This window comes from Plutella xylostella, chromosome 23, assembly GCF_932276165.1.
Source record: "Plutella xylostella chromosome 23, ilPluXylo3.1, whole genome shotgun sequence".
Taxonomy (NCBI): Eukaryota; Metazoa; Arthropoda; class Insecta; order Lepidoptera; family Plutellidae; genus Plutella; species Plutella xylostella.
The window spans coordinates 3841857-3863296 of record NC_064003.1 but is presented as its reverse complement, the minus strand read 5'-3'; the positions used below and the strand labels follow the sequence as shown (position 1 = coordinate 3863296).

The following is a 21440-nucleotide window of genomic DNA, read 5'->3' as shown; positions in this document are numbered from 1 at the left end:
GATAAATGGTCGGTTATTTTTTCAATCAATGTCTAGCTTTTATGACGAAGGAAGTTTTCAAGTGGGGAGATAGATAGGTACCTAATAATGAAAAATCACTGTCATCAATATCATGACATAGGTATGACTCCTGAAATCATAGTTTACTTTTCTTTATCTCCTTCTTTCCCGTTAGGTACTCCTCCGATAAGTCTATCTGTTACTGACATTAGGTGCTGCCTTTCTTCTATATCGCATAAATAAATAAATTCAAATCGTATTGAATTTGACAAGGTGTTATTTAATTTATTTCCAAGTAGGTACATACATATCAACGTAACGTACATAAGCCTTAAAGGTATTTTATAGGCAAGTTTCCTAAGAAATTGATTAGTAATGAGTGGCTTTCGCAGATATTTCCCTTGCGATGGGGCTGTCAGTGCTAATTAACTAAACATAATATTAATTTTCTTCTATAAAACTCTTGATTGTGGATAAATTGTAGCTTCCTGAGAAGTGTTGTGATGCGTGACCGACTTGTGGACGTGCAGGGGAGGTGCGGGACTTGTGGCTCCTCATATTTATTTAAAGTTATAAAAAAAACACCCTGGCAATAAGTGGACACTGCAAACAGTATCATCAAGGGGGCAGTTTTGGTGGCTTTTATTATTATCATCAGCTAAAAAAATATTCTATCATGATTTTCATAAGCGTCAAATTGTTTGAAAGAAACATGTTTTGATAGTGACATCGATGATGACTTTAACATAACTTTTACAGAGTGTTACTTGCTGGTGTTGATGCTATTTTATTGCGAATCAAACTTTTCTCAAGCGCTCAACCCCAAAATCGTTTAGTACTTACTTGGACAATGTAATTCCACTTGTGAATGTATTGCGCCCGAGTCCGTATTGTTCTATATCATTATGGCATGATGTTTAACATGAACGTTAACGAAAAATACAGGCCAGCCTAAATAGCTTACTGTCTAGCTAGAATATAACAATATTAGCTGTAACTGTTGTCATATAGAAGTTACATCTCAATGCTTTTAATAAAAGTAACTTCTACATGACAACAGTTACAGCAAATATTATTATACTTAGGGGCCGTCCATTAATCACGTGAGGCTCAAAGGGGGGGGGAGGGGGTACTGAAAAGCTCACAAAACATCACGAGGGGGGAGGGGGGGTTCTCGTTAGACATCACGTGTATTATTTTTTTGTCAAAAATTAGGTTTTTCTGAACCGATATTTTGGACGGCGCAAAAATTTTAACGATTTGTAGTATGACCTATATTTTTTCTAGTCCAAAATTGCCTTTACATAGACTTCCAAAAAATACACGTGATCCAGGGGGGGGGGGAGGGGGGGTTGGTCCCAAACCTCACCAAATATCACCAGGGGGGAGGGGGGGGGTCAAAAAATGAGAAAAACGACCTCACGTGATTAATGGACGGCCCCTTAGCTAGACAGTAAGCTATTTAGGTTGGCCTGTATTTTTTATTGCAGGGCCGGCGTGTCCCGAGCTTCCCCTAATTAGCTCGTCAGTTTTTGTCCCGCCGCGCGGTGTGCATGTATGCAAATGCTTGAAAGCAACACCGCGGCGAGTTGCGGTGCGCCTGCGCAGCCGGCAGAGATTTGCATTGCGCACTGCGCTGGTACGTAGGTACTTACTTGGTTGGATAATAATAATATCTAATCTTTATTTGCACACCATAAAATATGTATAAATTAAATTCACTATTGACCGTTTTATCGCTAAAAGCAATCTCTTCCAGACAACGATCTTCGATAACTTAGTTGTATGAGCGGCCGCTAAACTTCCGAAGGTGATGAAAATTTTGGTAATATGGACTCACTAGGTACACCATTCCCAGTTTACAGTTTAACAAATTAAATAATTTTATTATCAAGTAAAAGTCAGGTAAATGTTCACCGCTCTTTTTTACAAAAAAAAATATATATATCCGGTGTAGGTCCTTACTCGTACTTAATTATAGGTGCTTAATGTGTACACTGTACAGTAGTAAATTGGGTAGGTAATGTTAATTAAAACCATAGAGCATAAGTAACTAAGTAGGTACATACTCATTATAGATCCGTCACGTTAACATCAGCTCCGCGGAAAAAAATCCAAAAAATTGGTATTTTTTTGAGCTACGCGCATAAAAGTGTTGTGTTTAGTTTTCATAGTGTGTGACTCACACGGACTACTGTTGGCAAGGAAATTCCTGGAAGAACTTCGGAGATACGGTACCTACAATTTGGTCAGTCCACAGAACCTTCTCCCAGCATACCACCAGCTTCCAGGTATTTATCTCCTATTATTTTGGAAAACCTCCATCTGGTACAGCAAGCATTTTGAAAATTGGATGGTCAATATCAGCGCTGCAGGGGTCCAAAGTGTCCTAAGAACTCTTAGTACGGCCTGATATCAAGACAAATCTCGACGCGAGGAGGTATTACGTACGTGACATATCACATCTAGGTCACACATTCCAACACGCATACCAAGATTCATATTGCTGCTACTTGCGAACAGCGACATCATCAACTGTCATAGGTGATATTATAAAATAATAAAAAGATTATTGATGTCACCCGTCTCAATTGTGGACCCCCTTCAATAATCACCCCACGAAAATAATTGATCACAACACCAACCACAAGGCGATTGCCTTGCGCGAACGACTTCTGGACTACTCGGTGAAGCCAACAATATATGGCATAGGAAGAAATTAGTATAACTTATAGATATAGCTTATACTGTATAACATAATATAGTATTGTATCATTATATAGCCGTGTATTAAACACATTATTATTATTATTATAAATAGCATGTTTATTGATTAATAATTAATAACAATATTAGTATTGTCTTGGGCATTTTAGTAAAGATTTATCAGCATTGTAAAATTAATAGTTAACGACTCTTGAATTTTTCTTATAAATTGTTTTTCTATAAACTTTTGCAAAAGTACCTAAATATAAAATGTCGTCTAAATCGGCTTGCGATTCCGTTCCCAATGTACGAACCACCCAACGGCAACGATCTCTGCGCGAAATGGTACTTACCAAAGAAACATCAACTAGAACAACAGAGAAGATGGGACCACCGGAAAGAGCCGTAAAAACATCGAAGACAAAATCTGAAGCCAGTGTGAGCGCTTCCGTCCCAGAGGTTCCGGAAAGGAGGAAGCGGAAGTCGCCATCGCCTCCAACCGCCACAGAAGTACAAGTAGACAGCCAGTCGGAGGCCACGTCTTCAGTTCGGGAGCAGGAGTCGGCGACCGCCTCCGTGGTAGCAAAGGTTATAAACTGGGAGCAGTGCAACCTATCCCCTCCCAGGGAAATCCTCTCCGATAATGAGTCCGAAGCATCCAGCTTCGATCTCGCCGTATCCAACGTAAGCTCTAAGGGGCGGCCCAGCATGCTCTTCGCCCCCAGCGGCAAACGCAAGGGAGTAGAGATGGACGTGGCAACGAAGCTGGCAAATGAAATGCTACAAAAGGGGAAGGAAGCACTCGAGCAGGCCTGCAAGATAAAGCGAGAGCACAAGACCACTGCATCGGAAAGTCTCGCTGGTCTGTATGAGATTGTGCTTTCCCTTTCGGATTCAAGATCGCGACACAGGTGCAACCTGGAGAAAGAGCGGTCGAGGCATGCTACCGAACTGATGAGGGTGGAAAGAGCACACACCAAACACCTTAATGAGCTCAACAAACAACTCGCTGGGGAACTGGGACTTGCCAGAAAAGACCTGGCCGCCAACCTGGCGGAAACCAAGGCGATCAGAGACTGGCAAGGATATGAGACTCAAGAGCCACACAGGCTCATAAAGGAGACGGCCGAGGCTATAGCAGACCTTAAACAGCGTCTGAAAATGCTGAATGACGCCGTAGCCACACAAACGGGCCACACAACATCAAACGAGCCCCTACTGAGGGATCACGCCATCATAAAAATCGGCGTGGAAACGATTAAAAACCAGGTGGATGAGCTACGGCGGGATGTGCACAAGGAAGCTGAGAAGGCTTCTGAAATTCATGGCCTCAACATAAAAATGGTCGGTATTCTGGAGTCTCAGCCGCCCAATGAAATCAAGCCTGACAACTGCGAAATGGGCAAAGTCCTAGAAATCCTCAGCAAAATAGACTCTAAGAGGATTCCCGAGTCCCTCCCGCAGCCCGTCACTGTCGACCTCAAAGAGCAGTTCCAGCCCATCACGGAAACGCTTGAGGCCGTCAAGTCCGAGCTCCGCACAATGAGAGAAGAGAAGCTGAGGATGCCACCACCATCCCTCAGCCTCGAGGCTGAAATGTGCCTTGCGGAGGGTGAAAAAAGGGCTAAAAAGACCTACGCTAAAGTCGCCGCACTACCCCCTCCACCACCAAGACCAAACCACACTCTCATAATATCGTCCAGTGATCAAAACCAGACCGGGGACAATTTAATTGACCGGATAGCGGTCGCACTGGACACCAAGAAAACGGGAGCCAAGGTGGACAGAATTAGAAAGGCCAAAAACCAAAAAGTGGTCCTAAGCTGTGGAACAAGCGAGGATCTGAACCTCATCCACAAAAGGGTCCAAATGGACAAAGGCCTAAGGGTACAGGTGGCAAAGGCAGGGAATCCTCTAATTATAATAAAAGATGTCCTCAAGGTCCACACTGACGCAGAGATTGTGGAGCACCTCCTGGCGCAGAATAAGCAACTGCTTCAAGGCCAAGACCTCAAAGAATGCACTATAAAGGTGCGATACAGGAAAAAGGCACGCAACACCCATGAATGCCACCCGGTCCTGGAAGTTTCCCCGCTCGCCCACAAAAGGCTTATAGAGGCAGGGAAAGTCTGCATAGGTCTTCAAAGAAGACCTGTGGCAGACCAATCCCCTCTCGTGCAATGCACGAAATGTCTCGGTTTCGGCCATACAAAGGCGATCTGTAGGGAAACAGAGGACCTCTGCAGCCATTGTGGAGGTAAACACACATGGGAGAAATGTCAGGTGCGACTGGACAGACTCCCGCCCACGTGCAAAAACTGCTCAGCGTCAGCCAATGGGGAGAGGAACGACCTGTCGCACAACGCGTTCAGTAGTGAGTGTCCCGAAAGAACAAAATGGGATGCTATAGCACGGTCTCGAATCTCTTACTGCTAAAGGCTCCACACAGATGCATAAATCATCCCCCCAAAGTTCGGACCAATACAACAACAATTTAAAAATGATCCAGGCAAATCTTCACAGGTCCAAACTGGCAACCACGGAACTATACCAGGTGGCGAAGGCGACGAATGTTTCAATAGCCCTTGTTCAAGAACCTTACGTGGGTAAACATGGCTATATGAAACAACAACCAGGAACACGCCTTATCCAGTGTACCCTTAACCGACAAAAACCAGTAAAGACAGCCATCATCGTCTTCGGTGACCAGCTGGAGGTAATCCACGACCCACAGTTGGTCACGGAAACCGAGGCAGCAGCCATGGTGATCGGGGGGGGCACAAAACTGGGCCTGGTATCAGTCTACTTTGAGGGGGATCAGGAAATAGATCCGTATATTCAGAGGACAAAGACATTCTGTGGCAAATTGAACACGCGGAACCTTATTGTAGCAGGCGACGTTAATGCATGGAGTCACTGGTGGGGTAGCGTCTCGGAAAATGACAGAGGAGCGGCATACAGCTCATTCCTAACAGAAATGGACCTCCATATTCTCAACACAGGAGACACACCAACCTTCGAAACCTACAGAAATGGAAAAATCTGCAAAAGCAGGGTAGATGTTACCGCCTGCAGTACGTCCCTTCTGGGTAAGATCGAGGAGTGGAAAGTCGACGCAAATCTCATAACTTCAGACCACAATGCTATCACTTTCGCAATGCGCACGGGAAAGGCACTAGAACATCTCAAGCCAATCACAACGCGTATCTATAACACCAGAAAGGCGAACTGGTCGAAATTTGCGTCAAAACTGAAACTGCTCCTAGTTGAGAAAAACATTACAATTTCATCTGTTAAAGAGTGTGATAACCCAGAAGATCTTGAAAAGATGATTTCAGCGTATACTGAAGCCATCCATGCAGCCTGCGAAAAAACCATCCCAACCGCAGGAAAATGGAACGGGGAACTCAAGCCCCCATGGTGGTCAAAGTCGCTTGAAGATCTAAAAAAAGATGTTCTGAGGAAAAAAAGGAGAATAAGGAATGCTGCTGCTTCCAGAATGCCTCACGTCATAGAAGAGTATCAAAAAGCCAAAGTAGAGTACTCCGAGCAAGCCGAGAAAGCCCAAACACAAAGTTGGAAGGAGTTCTGTACGACTCAGGAAAAAGAAAGCATGTGGGACAAAATCTACAGGGTCATAAAGAAAACCTCCGGCAAGCAGGAAGACATGCTTCTAAGAGACCCTGCGGGCAACACGTTATCCCCCCAAGAGTCGGCGGAACTCCTAGCCAAGACATTCTACCCAGATGACTCCGTAAGCACCGACCAACTATTCCATGCGGAACTGAGAGAAAAAACAAAGAACATACCTCAGGATCTTAAAGATGACGATCCACCATTTACTGCCGCAGAAATAGACCTCGTGCTACAAGCAATTAACGCAAAAAAAGCCCCCGGATCCGATGGCTTCACTGCCGATATCTGTGGCGCAGCCATTCAGTGCGATAGGGAGGTGTTCGATGGCGATGGCGATAGCCAATAAGTGCTTATCGTTTAAACATTTCCCATCCCAATGGAAAACGGCCCACGTGGTTATCTTGCGGAAAGCTGGCAAAGAGGACTATACACACCCAAAATCCTACAGACCAATAGGGTTACTCTCAGTTCTCGGAAAAATTGTTGAAAAACTAATGGTCAGTCGCCTCCAGTGGCATATCTTCCCGACGCTTAACATAAAACAGTACGGCTTCATGCCTCAGAGAGGAACCGAGGACGCCCTCTATGACCTCGTAGAACACCTAAGAGAGGGAATAAACAGTAAAAACATCGTCATTCTCATCTCCCTGGACATAGAGGGTGCTTTCGACAACGCATGGTGGCCCGCTTTAAAACATCAACTGACAAAGAAAAGGTGCCCACGAAATCTGTACGAGATGGTATGCTCTTATCTCAGTGACCGAAAAATCAAGGTCAATTACGCTCGTGCAGCATGTGAGAAGGGAACCACTAAAGGATGTGTCCAAGGCTCCATAGGAGGACCGACGTTCTGGAACATCATACTCGACTCACTGCTACACAAACTAGAGGCTGAGGGAGTGTATTGCCAAGCTTTCGCAGATGATGTGGCCCTTGTCTTCACAGGTCAAGCAGTAAACACCCTAGAGGAGTCAGCGAACAAAGTACTAAATGGAATAGTGGAATGGGGAACTCGGAACAAACTCAACTTCGCACCGCATTAGACCAACGCGATGCTACTAACAAAGAAGATGAAGTACGATCTACCCCAACTATCCATGGCTGGCACAAAAATTAATCTCGTAGAGGAAATAAAACTGCTGGGCCTCATCATAGACCGCAGGTTAACTTTTAAAGCTCATATTACCGCTCAGTGTAAAAAGGCAGCGGATATTTACAAACAGCTAGCGCGAGCGGCGAAAGTAACCTGGGGACTTAACGGTGAAATTGTGAGGACAATATACATCGCAGTAGTGGAGCCCATCATGACATACGCCGCAAGCGTCTGGTCGGAAGCCGTTGAACTGGAAATGAACAAAAAACAACTGTTCTCGCTGCAAAGAGGTTTCGCGCAGAAAATATGCAAAGCCTACCGAACAGTGTCGCTCACATCTGCACTGGCACTATCGGGATTGCTGCCTCTCGATCTCAGAATACAGGAGGCAGCAAATCTGTACAAATCCAAAAAACTTTTGTCAACCGACTACCTCCCGCCAGGCAAAGAGCTCGAACGGAAAGTAGGGTACCTGGACTTACCACATCCGTCCACACTTACCTCTACCAACTACGAGTTCTTTGAAAACACCAACCCGTTGCATACCGGTTCCCAAATCTTCACGGATGGAAGCAAGATAGAGGGAAAAGTCGGCGCCGCCCTAAGTTGGTGGGAGGATGGAAAAGAAAAACTGTCCGAGACTTTTGGTCTCCACCCGTCGTGCACGGTCTTCCAATCGGAACTTTATGCCCTTCACAGGGCAACAAGACTGGTGAGCTCTAGTACGGATAACAAAGTGAACATCTTGAGCGACTCGAGATCATCACTCGATCTGCTCCGAAATCCGAAACTGAGCCACCCCCTGGCAAGAAGCATAAAGGAAAACATTGCGAGGGTCGTGTGCGAGGGCAGGGAGATAAAAATGTTCTGGCTGAGGGCACACATTGGAACTGCCGGGAACGAAAGAGCCGATGAGCTCGCCAAAACGGCAGCTCTACAAAGCACCTTCCACGACTATGACAAAGTCCCCCTGTCCTATGTCAGGAAAAAGATCAGAGAGGAATCGGTCCGGAAATGGCAAGACCGATATGCGACATCCAGTACAGGAGCAGTCACGCGTAAATTCTTACCGGATGTCAACCAAGCTTACCGGATTGCGCGAAGTGCCAAACTGACCCCTGCTCACGTACAAATGCTGACTGGACATGGGGGGATGGGAGAGTATTTGTACAGATTTAAACTCAAAGAAAGCCCAGAATGTGAATGCGACCCCAACATCATTGAATCGGTCTGGCATATAATTCTCGACTGCCCCCGTTTCCTTGCTGCAAGACAAGATCTGGAGACATTGATAGACAGGAATTTGGTGGAGTCAGAATTAAAAGATATTCTGGCAGACACCAAGCATAGACCTCATTTTCTATCTTATTCAGATCGTGTCTTCAGAGTAGCAGCCAGGAGAAACAGCACCATACCCCGCCCCGACCCGCAATCAATACCAGTATATCAAGCCTCAGTCACAACCATCACAGCACCACCACAAGCAACTCCTAAAGAAACAGCAACACATCAGCTGTTGGATTGTGGAGAAAAAGGAGAAGCTAGACTAAGACTCCGAAGCGTGGCTCTGTTCATGGACGGAAGCAGTGAAAGACTCGGCATCAGCTTCTGTATCTCAGGGGCGCGAAAGAGCGTGGCCATATCACCCGGCCTAGCCTCTCTCCTAAATGGGAGCACATCGAAGGCTACCATGAAGCGTAAAGCCTACGACGCATTGCCAGTAACCCTAGTGGGAAATCAGCCCTGCAGACTAGTGCGATGGCGTAACAAGACCATCGCACTATTCGAGTGGGCCGACGACACCCCGTTCGTTCAGGCATGCTCATGGCTCAGTAAGCTTGGAGAGATAGCGCTAGACAGTAACGTCCCCAGGATAATAAGCGTAGACGCAATGGTGATCGAGTATAGGAAAGGCGAAATTGTTGACCAGCTGGGTTGCCTAAAAGCCTCAAAACATCATGAAATAGTGGTGTACGAGGACAGAGGCGAAGATCTAAGCTTTCTCAAAGGTCATATACTTGCGAGGGGCATTGACAACTGCCACCAACAAGCCGAATACTTGGTCACCGGATCTGAACGCCTACAGGAGAGGATGACCGCTGGGGCTGTCGCCGCTTCAGAACAACGGAACATGGAAAGGAGGATGCACAATTTAACATCGCAAGGGCGTGTCCAAGGGTTCCTCCAGGCTTTTAAAGCAGCTGCCTCAAGCCTTATAGGAAAACCACAGAGGACACCCGAGAGGCGCCAAATCTCCAGTGAACCTAAAACTGGAAAAAGGCTTGCCCAGAGGAAAATTACTCGAGCGGATATGGGCCAGGTGGTCCCACCGAAGCTGAAAACAGCTACCACCTCAAACGACCATCTAGAGAATGCCGCCATCGAATTTATGGCAATTACAACCGCCACAAAGCAGGTAAATCTCTTGTCCTGCAAAACGATCATGCAGACCTACATGCAAGAGAACGAAAGCCGGCTAAAAGTTTTACTCGAGGAGGCCGAAGCCTGCATATACGATAACAGTAGTTGCCAAGTCCTCAGAGGCAAAATGACTGGAGCGTATATGGCGGCTTATAGCGAGGAATGCGGATTCGTGCCCTGGGAACGCAACATCCCGAAACTCACTCTCCCACACAACAACCAAATGGTGGTCGTAGCTCAGTGTACCAGGATTATGCTAGAGGACAAAATCCTAGCAAAAGCGGAAACCATTAACGCTACCTGGAATAGCTGGACGATGCCCACCATCGCTTGGGTGAACGGGGTACCTGGATGTGGGAAGACAACCTGGGTGGTAAATAACTTCGATGTGAGCAAAGACACCATTATCACCACGACAACTGAGGCGGCCGTCGATATACGAAACAGGCTAGCGCATAGGATCGGGGACATGGTTAGAACTAGGGTACGTACGATGGCATCAGTCCTAGTAAACGGCTTTAGAGAACATGTCGGATGCCAACGCCTGATAATTGACGAGGCCCTGATGAACCATTTCGGGGCAATCGTAATTGCCGCCCGCCTGTCCCGTGCCAGTGATATTGCTCTAATCGGAGACATCAACCAGCTACCGTACATAGACAGAGAGAACCTATTCGAACTAAGGTACAGTCGCCCAACACTGGTAGCAAACATCACCCAGGAGCTGTTGTGCTCATACAGAAACCCCATGGATGTTGCATACGCCCTAAGAGAAGTATACTCAGGCATATACGCAGCCACAACGCGTATCCAATCCCTGCAGCTGAAAAGGTTTACAGACGCAGCAATTCCAAAATCCCAAACCAACACTCTATTCCTGACGCATACACAGGAAGAAAAAGAGACCCTGACCAGCCAAGGGTTTGGAGAAGGAACGGGATCACGCGTCTTAACCATACACGAAGCACAGGGATTGACGTACGAATCCGTCATTATCATAAAAACAAAAGATAAAATAAAGTTGCACGATAGCATACCTCACGCAGTAGTGGCGCTGTCGAGGCACACCTCCGCCTGCACCTACTATGCGGATGACACCGAGGACGCTATCGGCAACCTCGCTAAAACGGCAATAACAGCACCGAAGAAACGGATCCTCGAGTACAACCTAAAGATGGCAATAAAAAATCGGGACAAAGAGGTCGTTGCCCAGCAATCAAGGCTTTTGGCAACGCAAAATGGAGCGGAATAGGAAAATTTTGATCTTAATTTTATATTGACGGCCAAACCGTATTGCATGTATTTTATAGTTTTGTTATGTATAGTATATAGCATGTATTGTATAGTTTTGATATGTAGGTATTGTATAGTATATCATGAATTAATATTATCTGTATAAGAACTAACCAATAAAATTAAGATAGTTTTAAGAACACTGTCACACATTAACACCAGGCAAAACAACAGCGATGACAAAAGGAGTGTGTGGCCACTGACAGGCGTCTGTTAAGTTCTCTGAAGACAGCTGACACCATAGACTTAGTATATACTAGCGTATAGACGAACTGACAGCTCGATAAAACGTGACCAATTTTGATTTTTCAGTGTGTGCATTAGCTAGTGATGTACCTTTCTTTACTTTGGAGGACCATCGATAAGTTATTGAAGTTCGATGTTCGACCCTTGGAGAGTTGTTCCATAGACTGTTGTTGTCCAGATTATAATTTTGACATAGTGTAAAAAAATGCATAAATAAAAATAAAAACACTTTTTTCATCGCTCCTTATTTTATTGACTTTTAAACAGAACAATCTTAGATATATCAGCTGTCTGACCCATATTACAGGCTCTGCCTCGGATGGCCGTGTCTGAGATGTTCCCACATATTTATTTATTTAACTGGTTCATTACAGTTTCGTTTCCTAAATTATGAAGTTTACATTCATTCTTAAGTCGAATTGCTGCAAATGGTAGAGTTCTTCTTTGGATTCCAACCAACGCGTCCAACTTATTTCAACCACTTTCGGCTTATTATAATATCTATAGAGGGAATCTGTTGGACAAATTATAGAAAATAATTAGTTTATGTATTTGTTAAAAGATGTGCCTTGCCCTGACTTATTTTTATAGCTAACATTCAAGATAAAATATCGATAATGATATCGATTAATTTGAGTCAATCCCTAGCGTACATGTAAAATAAATTGATGAAAAATATATCCACTAAAATCTTGTAAATTATTAACAAATGGACTTCCACATACACAAAATATGAAAGTAAACAACAGCATTGGCATTATTTTATATTAAATACAGGATAAAAGACAAGTTTTAACCAAAAATATACGCATCATAGCAGTGATGACGATTTTGGTATTTACCTGTGAAATGTGCAATTTTCAGGATTATTTCTATGATTAACGCCACAATCACTCGCAGAAGATGTTACCATTGTTGAATACAATTAGATTTACTGAAAATAAACCACGATGTACGCAAAAAATCCAAAATACTAAGGTGTTGATTTTCCGCGTGCTGAATTGTGACGCTCTGTCATTCAAAACCAGTCACAGTTTCATTGGATTCGCTATCCTTTTCTATCTTGCCAAATTTCCGTAAGGGATTTTCTTCTCCCTCGCTCGCTTTGTTCGTCTATACGCTAGTATATACTAAGTCTATGGCTGACACTGGCCCTACCCTTCAAATGTTTGTTGCCATTATAATTGTAAGTGTGACTGTGTGAAACAAAGAAAAAAAAAAAAAAAAAAAAAAAAACAAGAAATGCACAACTGGGGGTTTTTAGTCGGTTAAAGGCCGACACTACCTGGGTCCCCTTCCCAGGTGTCTGTGTAGATTTTCCTCCAGCAAAAAAAAAAATAAAAAATTAATAATATATAGGTATATATATATAAAAGATAAAATATATATATTATAAGCATCCACATTGAGTAGTGAGTAGTTAAAAGATGAAGACAAAAAACAACCAAACTCTCACAATATATTGATCTCTCAAAAAGGCACGGACATAAAGTCTGTGGAGTGATAATAAAATCTTAAAAAAAAAAAAAAAAAAAAAGTAGGTACATACTTATCTATCTAGATTGAACTAACTAATACATAATTTGATAAACGTGTATCGAGTTGTTAAAAGAGAACCTTTATTGTAAGACATGATTCAGACTTGACCGATTAGTCATAATTAAACAGTCAATAAATGTACTGTAAGTAAGTAACACAAATTTATAGCCACTTGCCTACGTGTATTGCAATATCACGAAAGAATATTAATTGAAAATTTGTATTTAACTACTTAAGTAAGTACTTTTACATAAATTATCGAAAGTTGCCAAGGCGTGTTCCGCTTTTATGTAATTTCGTGACCAAATGATTTTCTTGATCGTTTGGTTTGGTACAAAACTTATCTAAGAAGTGTAAGTGCCTATTGGTGTACAAATTCTTCAGTTTTATACCAGCCAGAGGGAATTTGAGATTATTTAATTAGAGTACCTACCTAATCTATACCTAATAACCAAGTAAACATTTTTGTAACGTGCGGTGCCGTGCGTTAGAACTTGGGCCTTTTTGAATGGGAAGCGGCGTACCTACCTATTTTACGGGACTAATAACGTATTGCTTAAGCTTCCGTGTCTTCAGATAGCCAAAACCAGCATCCGATGTCGGCAGGATCTAAAAGTGCATCCATAACAGTACAGCAATCCTATGAACATAGCAGTCGGGGCGATGTCGTGTGAAGTAACAATTAACATTTGTGTTGCTGGCTTGATTTTGACTTGACCCTTTAGTTTTGACTTAGTGTTGAAACAAATTGGAGTCTACAGGATGTAGAGCCTACGGGACACACTTGGCTATCCACCGATTTTTAAATCCATACAAATACGCCTGTCATATTTGGTCGCCCCAATATGTTCTATACAAAACACAACTGGAGCGTATACAAAAAATATTTATCAACCACCTGAACTATCGTGCTAGAAAACCCGTGGACGCGTACATAGATGGGTGCAGATTGCATGGACTGTTAACGCTAGAAGAACGCAGAACAGTGCTTGATATGTGCTTGCTGTATGACATCGTGCGAGGATTACTAGACTGTCCTGAGCTGGTAGGTAGCGTGGGATACCGAGTACCAGGCCGTCGCACCCGTCATACGCCTTTGTTTCACGTTCCATCTTGCTCCACTAATTATGCTGCTAACTCTGTACTCAACCGAATAACACAGACTTTCAACAAGAGTTTCGGAAATATTAATATTTTTAACTGTCCTAAAATGTGTTTTAAAAAACAAATTATAGAAATACTCACAAACAGATAGTATCTATCCTACCCCTATCATTATCAATTCTAATGTAATTAATTTAATGTATTTATTATACCTATATATTTATATATACATATCTACTTGATAGTAAAATTTTTACTTATCATAAGTACTTATGTATGTATGTATTCTCATTATTTATTATTTATTTAATATTTTTATAACATTAATTTATATATACTTATATATATTAGTATAATTAGTTTTAATTCCTAGTTGTTACCCTATCCTTTCTTCCCCAAACACTACTCTGAGAAGCAAATCAATTTTACTTGATTAATGATAGTTTTATTGCCTTGCAAACATGATTTTGATTTTAATTTTAACTTTAATTACGTAAGTACTATACTCACATAATTATGCGGTTAGTTGGACCTATTTAGCTAGGTATTTAGTTATTTAGTTACATTATACATTTAAGTTATCTTATTGATAAGATTATAGTCATCTTACTCATATACCTAAGTTTTTTAAGCCTTTTTTGTGATCTGTCCCGATCTCGATATAGAATTTACTTTAGTAATCTTACAGTGAATCCTGTTATTAGCCTTTCTGTTTATGTTTGTACTTAGCATTCATTTATATAATTTAACGCTGTTGGATTTTCAATAAAAACTAAAATAAAATAAAAAATAAAATCTATTCAATTACGAGTTTTCATAATCATACTAAATTGTCACAATTAAGAAGGCCGATGCCACATGATAAAGGGTCACAAGTTGACCTAAACTGCATCGATTTCGAAGATTATGGTACATCCCCAACTGGACAGAGGTGACAATATGCAATGTTGTAAAAAGTGCCTGAATGGGTATGAGTAAGTGATTAAAATTCAAATTTTATTATAAAATTCAAAATTTATCATACCTGAAGGTCTAGTACGGAATAAGCTTCGTTGGAAGATCAGCCACCAAGATGCGCGAGAGACGACTCAAACTTACGTATATGGAGACGCGGCTAATTAAATTGTTAGGCGGTGTCCTTTACATCTTTCACAATATATAATAAATTCCTGGAATTATTTTCTAAACTAACGGAACCCTAGTTTAGAAAATAACACTCCGGCCAAAAGATAAAAGAGCTAAGTGAGAGTGGGATTCACCCGCGAAGGGTTCCGTTGCAAAAGGCAGAATAATAATATGTGCACACGGCCATCATACGACCCTAAGCTAGATAGCACCTGTTTACCATGTAAAAGAAAGAAAGAAAGAAAAAGGCATTTATTTCGTCCAAGACACAAAACATATAAATAAAACAAATAAAAAAATACACTAGGTTACAAAGTGTCTCAAACAAAATGGTCACCGTCTCAACATAATGTCACAGAAGCCTGTGACGCTGATTTTCATCAGGTGGCCGCGAGTCGTGCTCGGTGCAGTGTAAAAAAATATTATAATACTTAATTTATATTTTAGAATAAACAGGATGGCTTAACACAACTAGATAAACACACACAGTTAAGTAACATACCAAAAGAATAGTAATGCATAACAACAATATAAAAATAAATAGACATACAGTTTACAAATTATTAATTAAACGACAGTTTTAGACGGGGTACAAGCAAATTCAAAATAATAAATATGACATGTAGGTATCGGACAGCTGTGATATAATATAATAATAATAATATGTGGGGACATCTCACACATATCTACACATCAGATACATTTTAACCAAATTGTCACAGTTTATGTCTACCACGGTAATCCGGTAATTAGGAGGACATTACCTTAATACAGGAATGTTAAAAAATATATTTAGGAAGGTGTTCCTAAGAATCCTAAGTGTGTTTTGTGTTGATAAAATGGCAAAGTTCCCACAATCATGACGGGTATCAAAAAGTGTGAACATCAGTATAATACGACAATCACAGATATACTTACAATAGTTCACACCACATGGAATATCACAAAGAGTCAGCAAAGTAGGTAATAACATTATGGTTTAATAAGAATTTTTCAACACTCAATTATAGCTGAGTCAGTCTTCATGCAGTTACTTGATCATAATGTACTTAATTCACTCATAAATACCAAAAAATAAGTAGCCAGAAAAATTAAGTACATTTCATCACACTTTAAAATTGTATTCACTTTATCATATAAAATGTAAAACTATATTTATTAATATGGTAAGTATGGTATCATCTACATACTTATTTTATGGTTGTTGGTATGTTGTTGCTGACGGTACCAATGTTGCCAGTACTTCATCAATATTCTACCAAGAAACATAAGCCACGAGGCTTCTAAGGTCTTGAGCACAAACATAAACCTAGTTATGATGAATTTAGGAATTGAGTAAAAATTACATAAGTAGGGGAGCGGGGGGCTAGTTGTAACAGGGGCAAGTAGTAACAAGCGTTTTTTAGCTACATAATAGAAGAATATTGATTTGATTAACAATCCAATGTACTACTTAATACGCAATGTATCATCTAAGTGCGGTCAGCATCCCGCCGGATGGCGCAGGAAGCAGTGTTGAGCAGGCGCTCCGAAAAAGCAAGCTAACGGACTTTTTTTTGTTTATAAGAAATTGACTAGCATAAAATTCATATTGTTTAGCGGTTTTTGTTTAATAAAAATACATTTAGAATTTGTTTAGTTACATTATAATTAATTTTAATTTTATAATAATTAAGCGGTTTATTTTTAAGAAATGTTATTTTTAAAAACTATCCTATGGGGTATGTTGTAACAGTTTTACGGGGCTAGTTGTAACATGTAACCTCTTATGTATTTATTTGTTATGAAATTTTGCGGACATACTTAAATTTATTCTTTTAGTATTTTGAATACTTTTTCGTTTAGCTTCGTTAGTTCTATTTCAGAATGAGACACTACAAAAGAAAATCTACATGTGCTAGCCAATGTCAAGATGTTTACGAATTGGCCTCTGCTGAAGTCTTAGAAAATAGAATCAGTGTACGAAAAGCCGCAAAAACTTTTAATTTATGTCATGTATATAGATATGTTACGTTATATGGATATGTAAAAAAGAAAAAGAGTAACATATCTTTATCATTCGGCTATGTCAAACCCGTATTGGTTTTCAAGAGGAAGGAGAAGCTAAAATATCTGAGTACTTGCTTCTATTCTATTCTATTCTATTCTCTGTGGGGGTGTAAGTACCTGCACCTGGCTCTCTCGAGTGGAACCTTTGTGCATATCCCCAAGGTCTAAACTGCCTTCCTAAGCTTGGACCATTTCCCACCACGCTGGTCCACTGCGGGTTGGTGGGTTCACATATCTAGATGTGCTAGATCTAGATATGCAGGTTTCCTCACGATGTTTTCCTTCACCGTAAGAGCGATGGTATACATTGTACTTAAGTTAAAAGAACTCATTGGTACATGTCAGCGCCGGGATTCGAACCCGCATCTCTTGATTGAGAAGCGGGCGCTCACCCGACTGAGCTACCACCGCTCTAAGAGTACTTGCTTACTTACTCTGGCATTTACTTTGGATTGCTTGATTACTTGAACATTTTAAACCTGTTAAGTGTCTGAAGGTTTTTTATGTCGAATGAATCTTTATAAAATGTAAAACTGTTTTACAATTCCTAATGTTACAATTTGCCCCCAGCTCGTTACAACTAGCCCCAATCACGGGGTAAGTTGTAACACCCGCCACTTTTTTTTCAAACACGTTTTTACAAAAAGTCTTGACAGTTTTGATTAAAATTTTCTTTGAAATTGATAGATGCTTAGTTGTTAATTGGAATAGTATAGCTAGATTTCCTGAATACTGAACAAGTAAGTTTTTATAGCCAAGAAACCAAAAATTGTTACAACTAGCCCCCCGCCCCCCTAGGTATGATGCTTTTGCATTGTTTTTTAAATCTTTTCAATAAAATAATACACGGGTAAATTTTAAAATAAGGGGGCAAGTAATTGGGTTAGGTACCTACTTACGTATTTATAAATATGTATTATTGATACAGTGTAATTGCGCTACAAAGGCTGTCATTTTATTGGTACATAAAAGCTAAAATTACAAAGGAAAATAAATCTTCAGTAGAACAACAATAAATCTATCACTATAATGGACGAGGCTTTACACAAATCAAAAAGCAAGAAACATACACCGAACGGTTATCGACAGAACGCTAGACGAACTGACAAACTAGAATACATTGTGACAATCTTAGATTAAGAATATACGAGTGGAGACAAGATGGAGTGTCAGTGTAATAGAGACGTCTCGGCAATAGGCAAGGCGAAAGATTTTGAAATCCTCTTCCGTAATGCAGATAACCATCTATTGTTTACAACAAAACCTTTATTTCGGTAATAAACTTAAGAATTTGGAAATTTAAAGCCATTTTTATAATCATTTTTAAATACTGCGCGAAAACAGCTCGCCGTGTCATGGCGTCGTGTGTGACGTCACACTTACGTACGTCAAATTTGTTTACAACAGCAAAGTAAACAAACACTGCGTATTTTTTGTGTTAAAAATGAATTCTAAAATTTATAAGTGGTGTGCAGTGCCTCAGTGCAAAAATACATCAATAACGACACCCAACAAGGTGTTTGTACATGTCCCATACAAGAAAATAATAAGAGATAAATGGTTAAAGCTTGCACGGCGAAACAAACTTCTACGAAACAAACTTCTTCGGCGAAATAAACTTCTACGAGTTTGATTGCTACTTAGTCATATTTATATCTAGTGTTAAAGATAACGTAGCTAGTCACGTAGCCCGCAGAGCCGACGACCGCTGGAGTACAAAGTTTCTGGAGTGGAGACCCCGTGTCGGCAAACGGCGTGTCGGTCGCCCCCCAACCCGTTAGTCTGATGATCTGCGGAAGGTAGCGGGAAGCCGCTGGATGCAGATGGCGGGTGACCGTTTGGGGTGGCGATCGTTAGGAGTGGCCTATGTCCAACAGTGGACTACAGAAGGCTGAGAGAGAGAGAGAGAGAGAGAGAGAGAGAGAGAGTTAAAGATAAATACTAATAAAATAAACTTACAAAGAGGTTTTCACGTTTAACTAAGTTTGGTAGAGCAAAATTCTTTATTTGTTGCAAGGAACTCGCCCAACATCAATAAATCGATCCTGGGCAAATTTGCACTGTTTGCCTTAACAAAACCTGGTTCCATTGTTAAAGATAGATTCGTGTTATAAAGTCGATAAATCACAAAAACAAATATATATCAATCGTAACGCGCAATCAGTATGTAAGGTAATCAAAACACAGTGAAGCGTACATAAGTATGACGTCATGCGCTGTGATTGGCGTTTCAGTCAAAATGGCCGATTGCAGTATTTTACTCTTTTAATTTATTGAAAATCTTATTAATCTCAATCTTTTAAATAAAACTAAATCAGTTTTTTAAATCCTTTGAATGTGTATTTTCCTCTAAAGTCATTAAATCTTTGATAATGTAATACTGTCGACACGCCTATTAACACCCCGCTTCTACCACTGAGCTCTTTTGACTGACTTATTTTGAATGAATTTGGTTAGAAGATTTGTGACTTTTTTCATTGAACATAAAACGTTTGATTGTAAACAATATGTGGACAGTTTTTTGCTTTGTTTTTGTATGTGACACAACCATCTTGTACGTATATTGTTAATCTAAGGTCACAATACTCAGTAATTATAGAGACAAAAAGTAATCCCACGGATGACACCGGAGAAGCACAGTGGCAATGATCCATAAACTGAGTAACAGACAGATAGACAGATCGAACTACGTTTTCTACCGTTTGTCACTAGAAGTCAAAGTTTTTTTACAGATTGTTACTGAGCACTGTTATTTCTGATAATAATTAGGTTTTCAAATATAACGGCTACGGATTGCAATAGGTTTACGTACATACCTACATAGTCAGAGGTGACTCGAATCAAACTCTCATCATCATTAATAAAATAAATAAATAAATTAGAAAGAGCCCCCTCTTATCCGAACGGAGAATACATAGTTTGTAAAAATTTACGTTCATCAGAAAATTTTATATTATACGATGAATAAAATTATTTGACTTTGACTTTGACATCATCAAATTCCTTATTTATAAAGAATTTATTGATATATATGGCAGGATTCGAACCCACGGCTTTGCGAATGAGAGCCAAGACCTCATCCGTTATGCCACCACGTCTCATTGATATGATGAACTAGGTTAAAAAATACTATAATTACTGTAAAACAAACGTAATGGAACTTGACTAGAAGAAATCGCGATTAAGTACATGACCAGTTCGCTTTTATTACTGTATATTCCTACCAACATAATTATGACAATAAACACCTACCAAGTACATAAAATAAAACCTAGATGTAAGTATAAGTATAAGTACAGTAGAATTTCTACAGTAAACAATAAAAAGTGTAAGTTTAATTGTTATCCTCAAATTACGGTAGATCCACATTCATAACTAAGCTAATGAACTAATCACAGGTTATATCGAATAATCGAGTTCTTGCAACTGTTAAAGCGATCGTGATAAGCAATCTTTCTCCTTCTGCACACACAAAAGATGGTAAGCGAGAAAAAGACAAAGATTCGAGAGTCAATAAAATAAAAATAGACGTTACTGAATATGTCAGAAAGTATCAAGAAAAAATAATTACAGACAATGAATAGCCGCTGAGCAAACGCGACAAAAACAAGACTCTACCTTATTACCAATGATAATGAGTGATAATGCATTAATCATGAATTGCAGACTTATGCCTAATTACCCAGTAAGTATACGTCACTGTGAGGATAATTCTGAGGTATGAAGATTGTTCAGTTTTCGATTAAAGAGTGTAAAGATAGGGTAGTTAATAGATGGATCAATTATATCGGATCCAATATAGAGTAGTGTTCAATTAAGATACGTAACATTACCATAAGTGGTAGCCGAGTTACAAACAATACAAAGCACTTTCACACACTAATAAACACAAAAAAAAACCGTGTCGAATATTGAAAAAAACTACCCTCTCCTTGAAAAACTATATTAGGATTTCAATAGCCTGCAAACGATTTAATTTTATAGCGCCAACAATACCAAATCTCTTCACGTCACCCCCGGTCAGTCAAGTGAGGAAGAAATTCAAAATAAATATTTTTATAGAAAAAAATGTAGAGCCTTCATCTTCAGGGCCTTATAAATGCAATCTAATTTACTGAACCTCACGAGTGTCCGGGGGTTGCCTGGACTTGCGCTACAGAGGTGGGAATTTGATCGTTCAACATTATGTGACCACCTCATGTACATTCTGTTAGATGTGTAAGTTAGT

At 40.5% G+C, this 21440-nt stretch overlaps 2 protein-coding genes and 1 long non-coding RNA gene across 3 annotated transcripts; 2 read left to right on the top strand and 1 right to left on the bottom strand.

The window, feature by feature from the left end:
- The first annotated feature begins 3048 nt into the window (after positions 1-3048).
- Positions 3049-5142, top strand: LOC125490424. The gene has a single exon (XM_048629599.1). The coding sequence runs from the start codon at positions 3049-3051 to the stop codon at positions 5140-5142; it is 2094 nt and encodes a 697-aa protein (XP_048485556.1).
- Positions 5143-7394: 2252 nt separating this feature from the next.
- LOC125490423 lies at positions 7395-8985 on the top strand. Its single transcript, XM_048629598.1, has 2 exons — positions 7395-8441; positions 8908-8985. Exons 1-2 carry the CDS (start codon positions 7395-7397, stop codon positions 8983-8985), a joined length of 1125 nt encoding a protein of 374 aa, XP_048485555.1.
- A 2401-nt stretch (positions 8986-11386) lies between these two features.
- Positions 11387-12530, bottom strand: LOC125490384. The gene is made up of 2 exons (XR_007267648.1): positions 12238-12530; positions 11387-11909 (listed from the first exon to the last, which is right to left on the bottom strand). It is a non-coding gene; the product is annotated as an uncharacterized LOC125490384 (long non-coding RNA).
- Positions 12531-21440: the final 8910 nt, after the last annotated feature.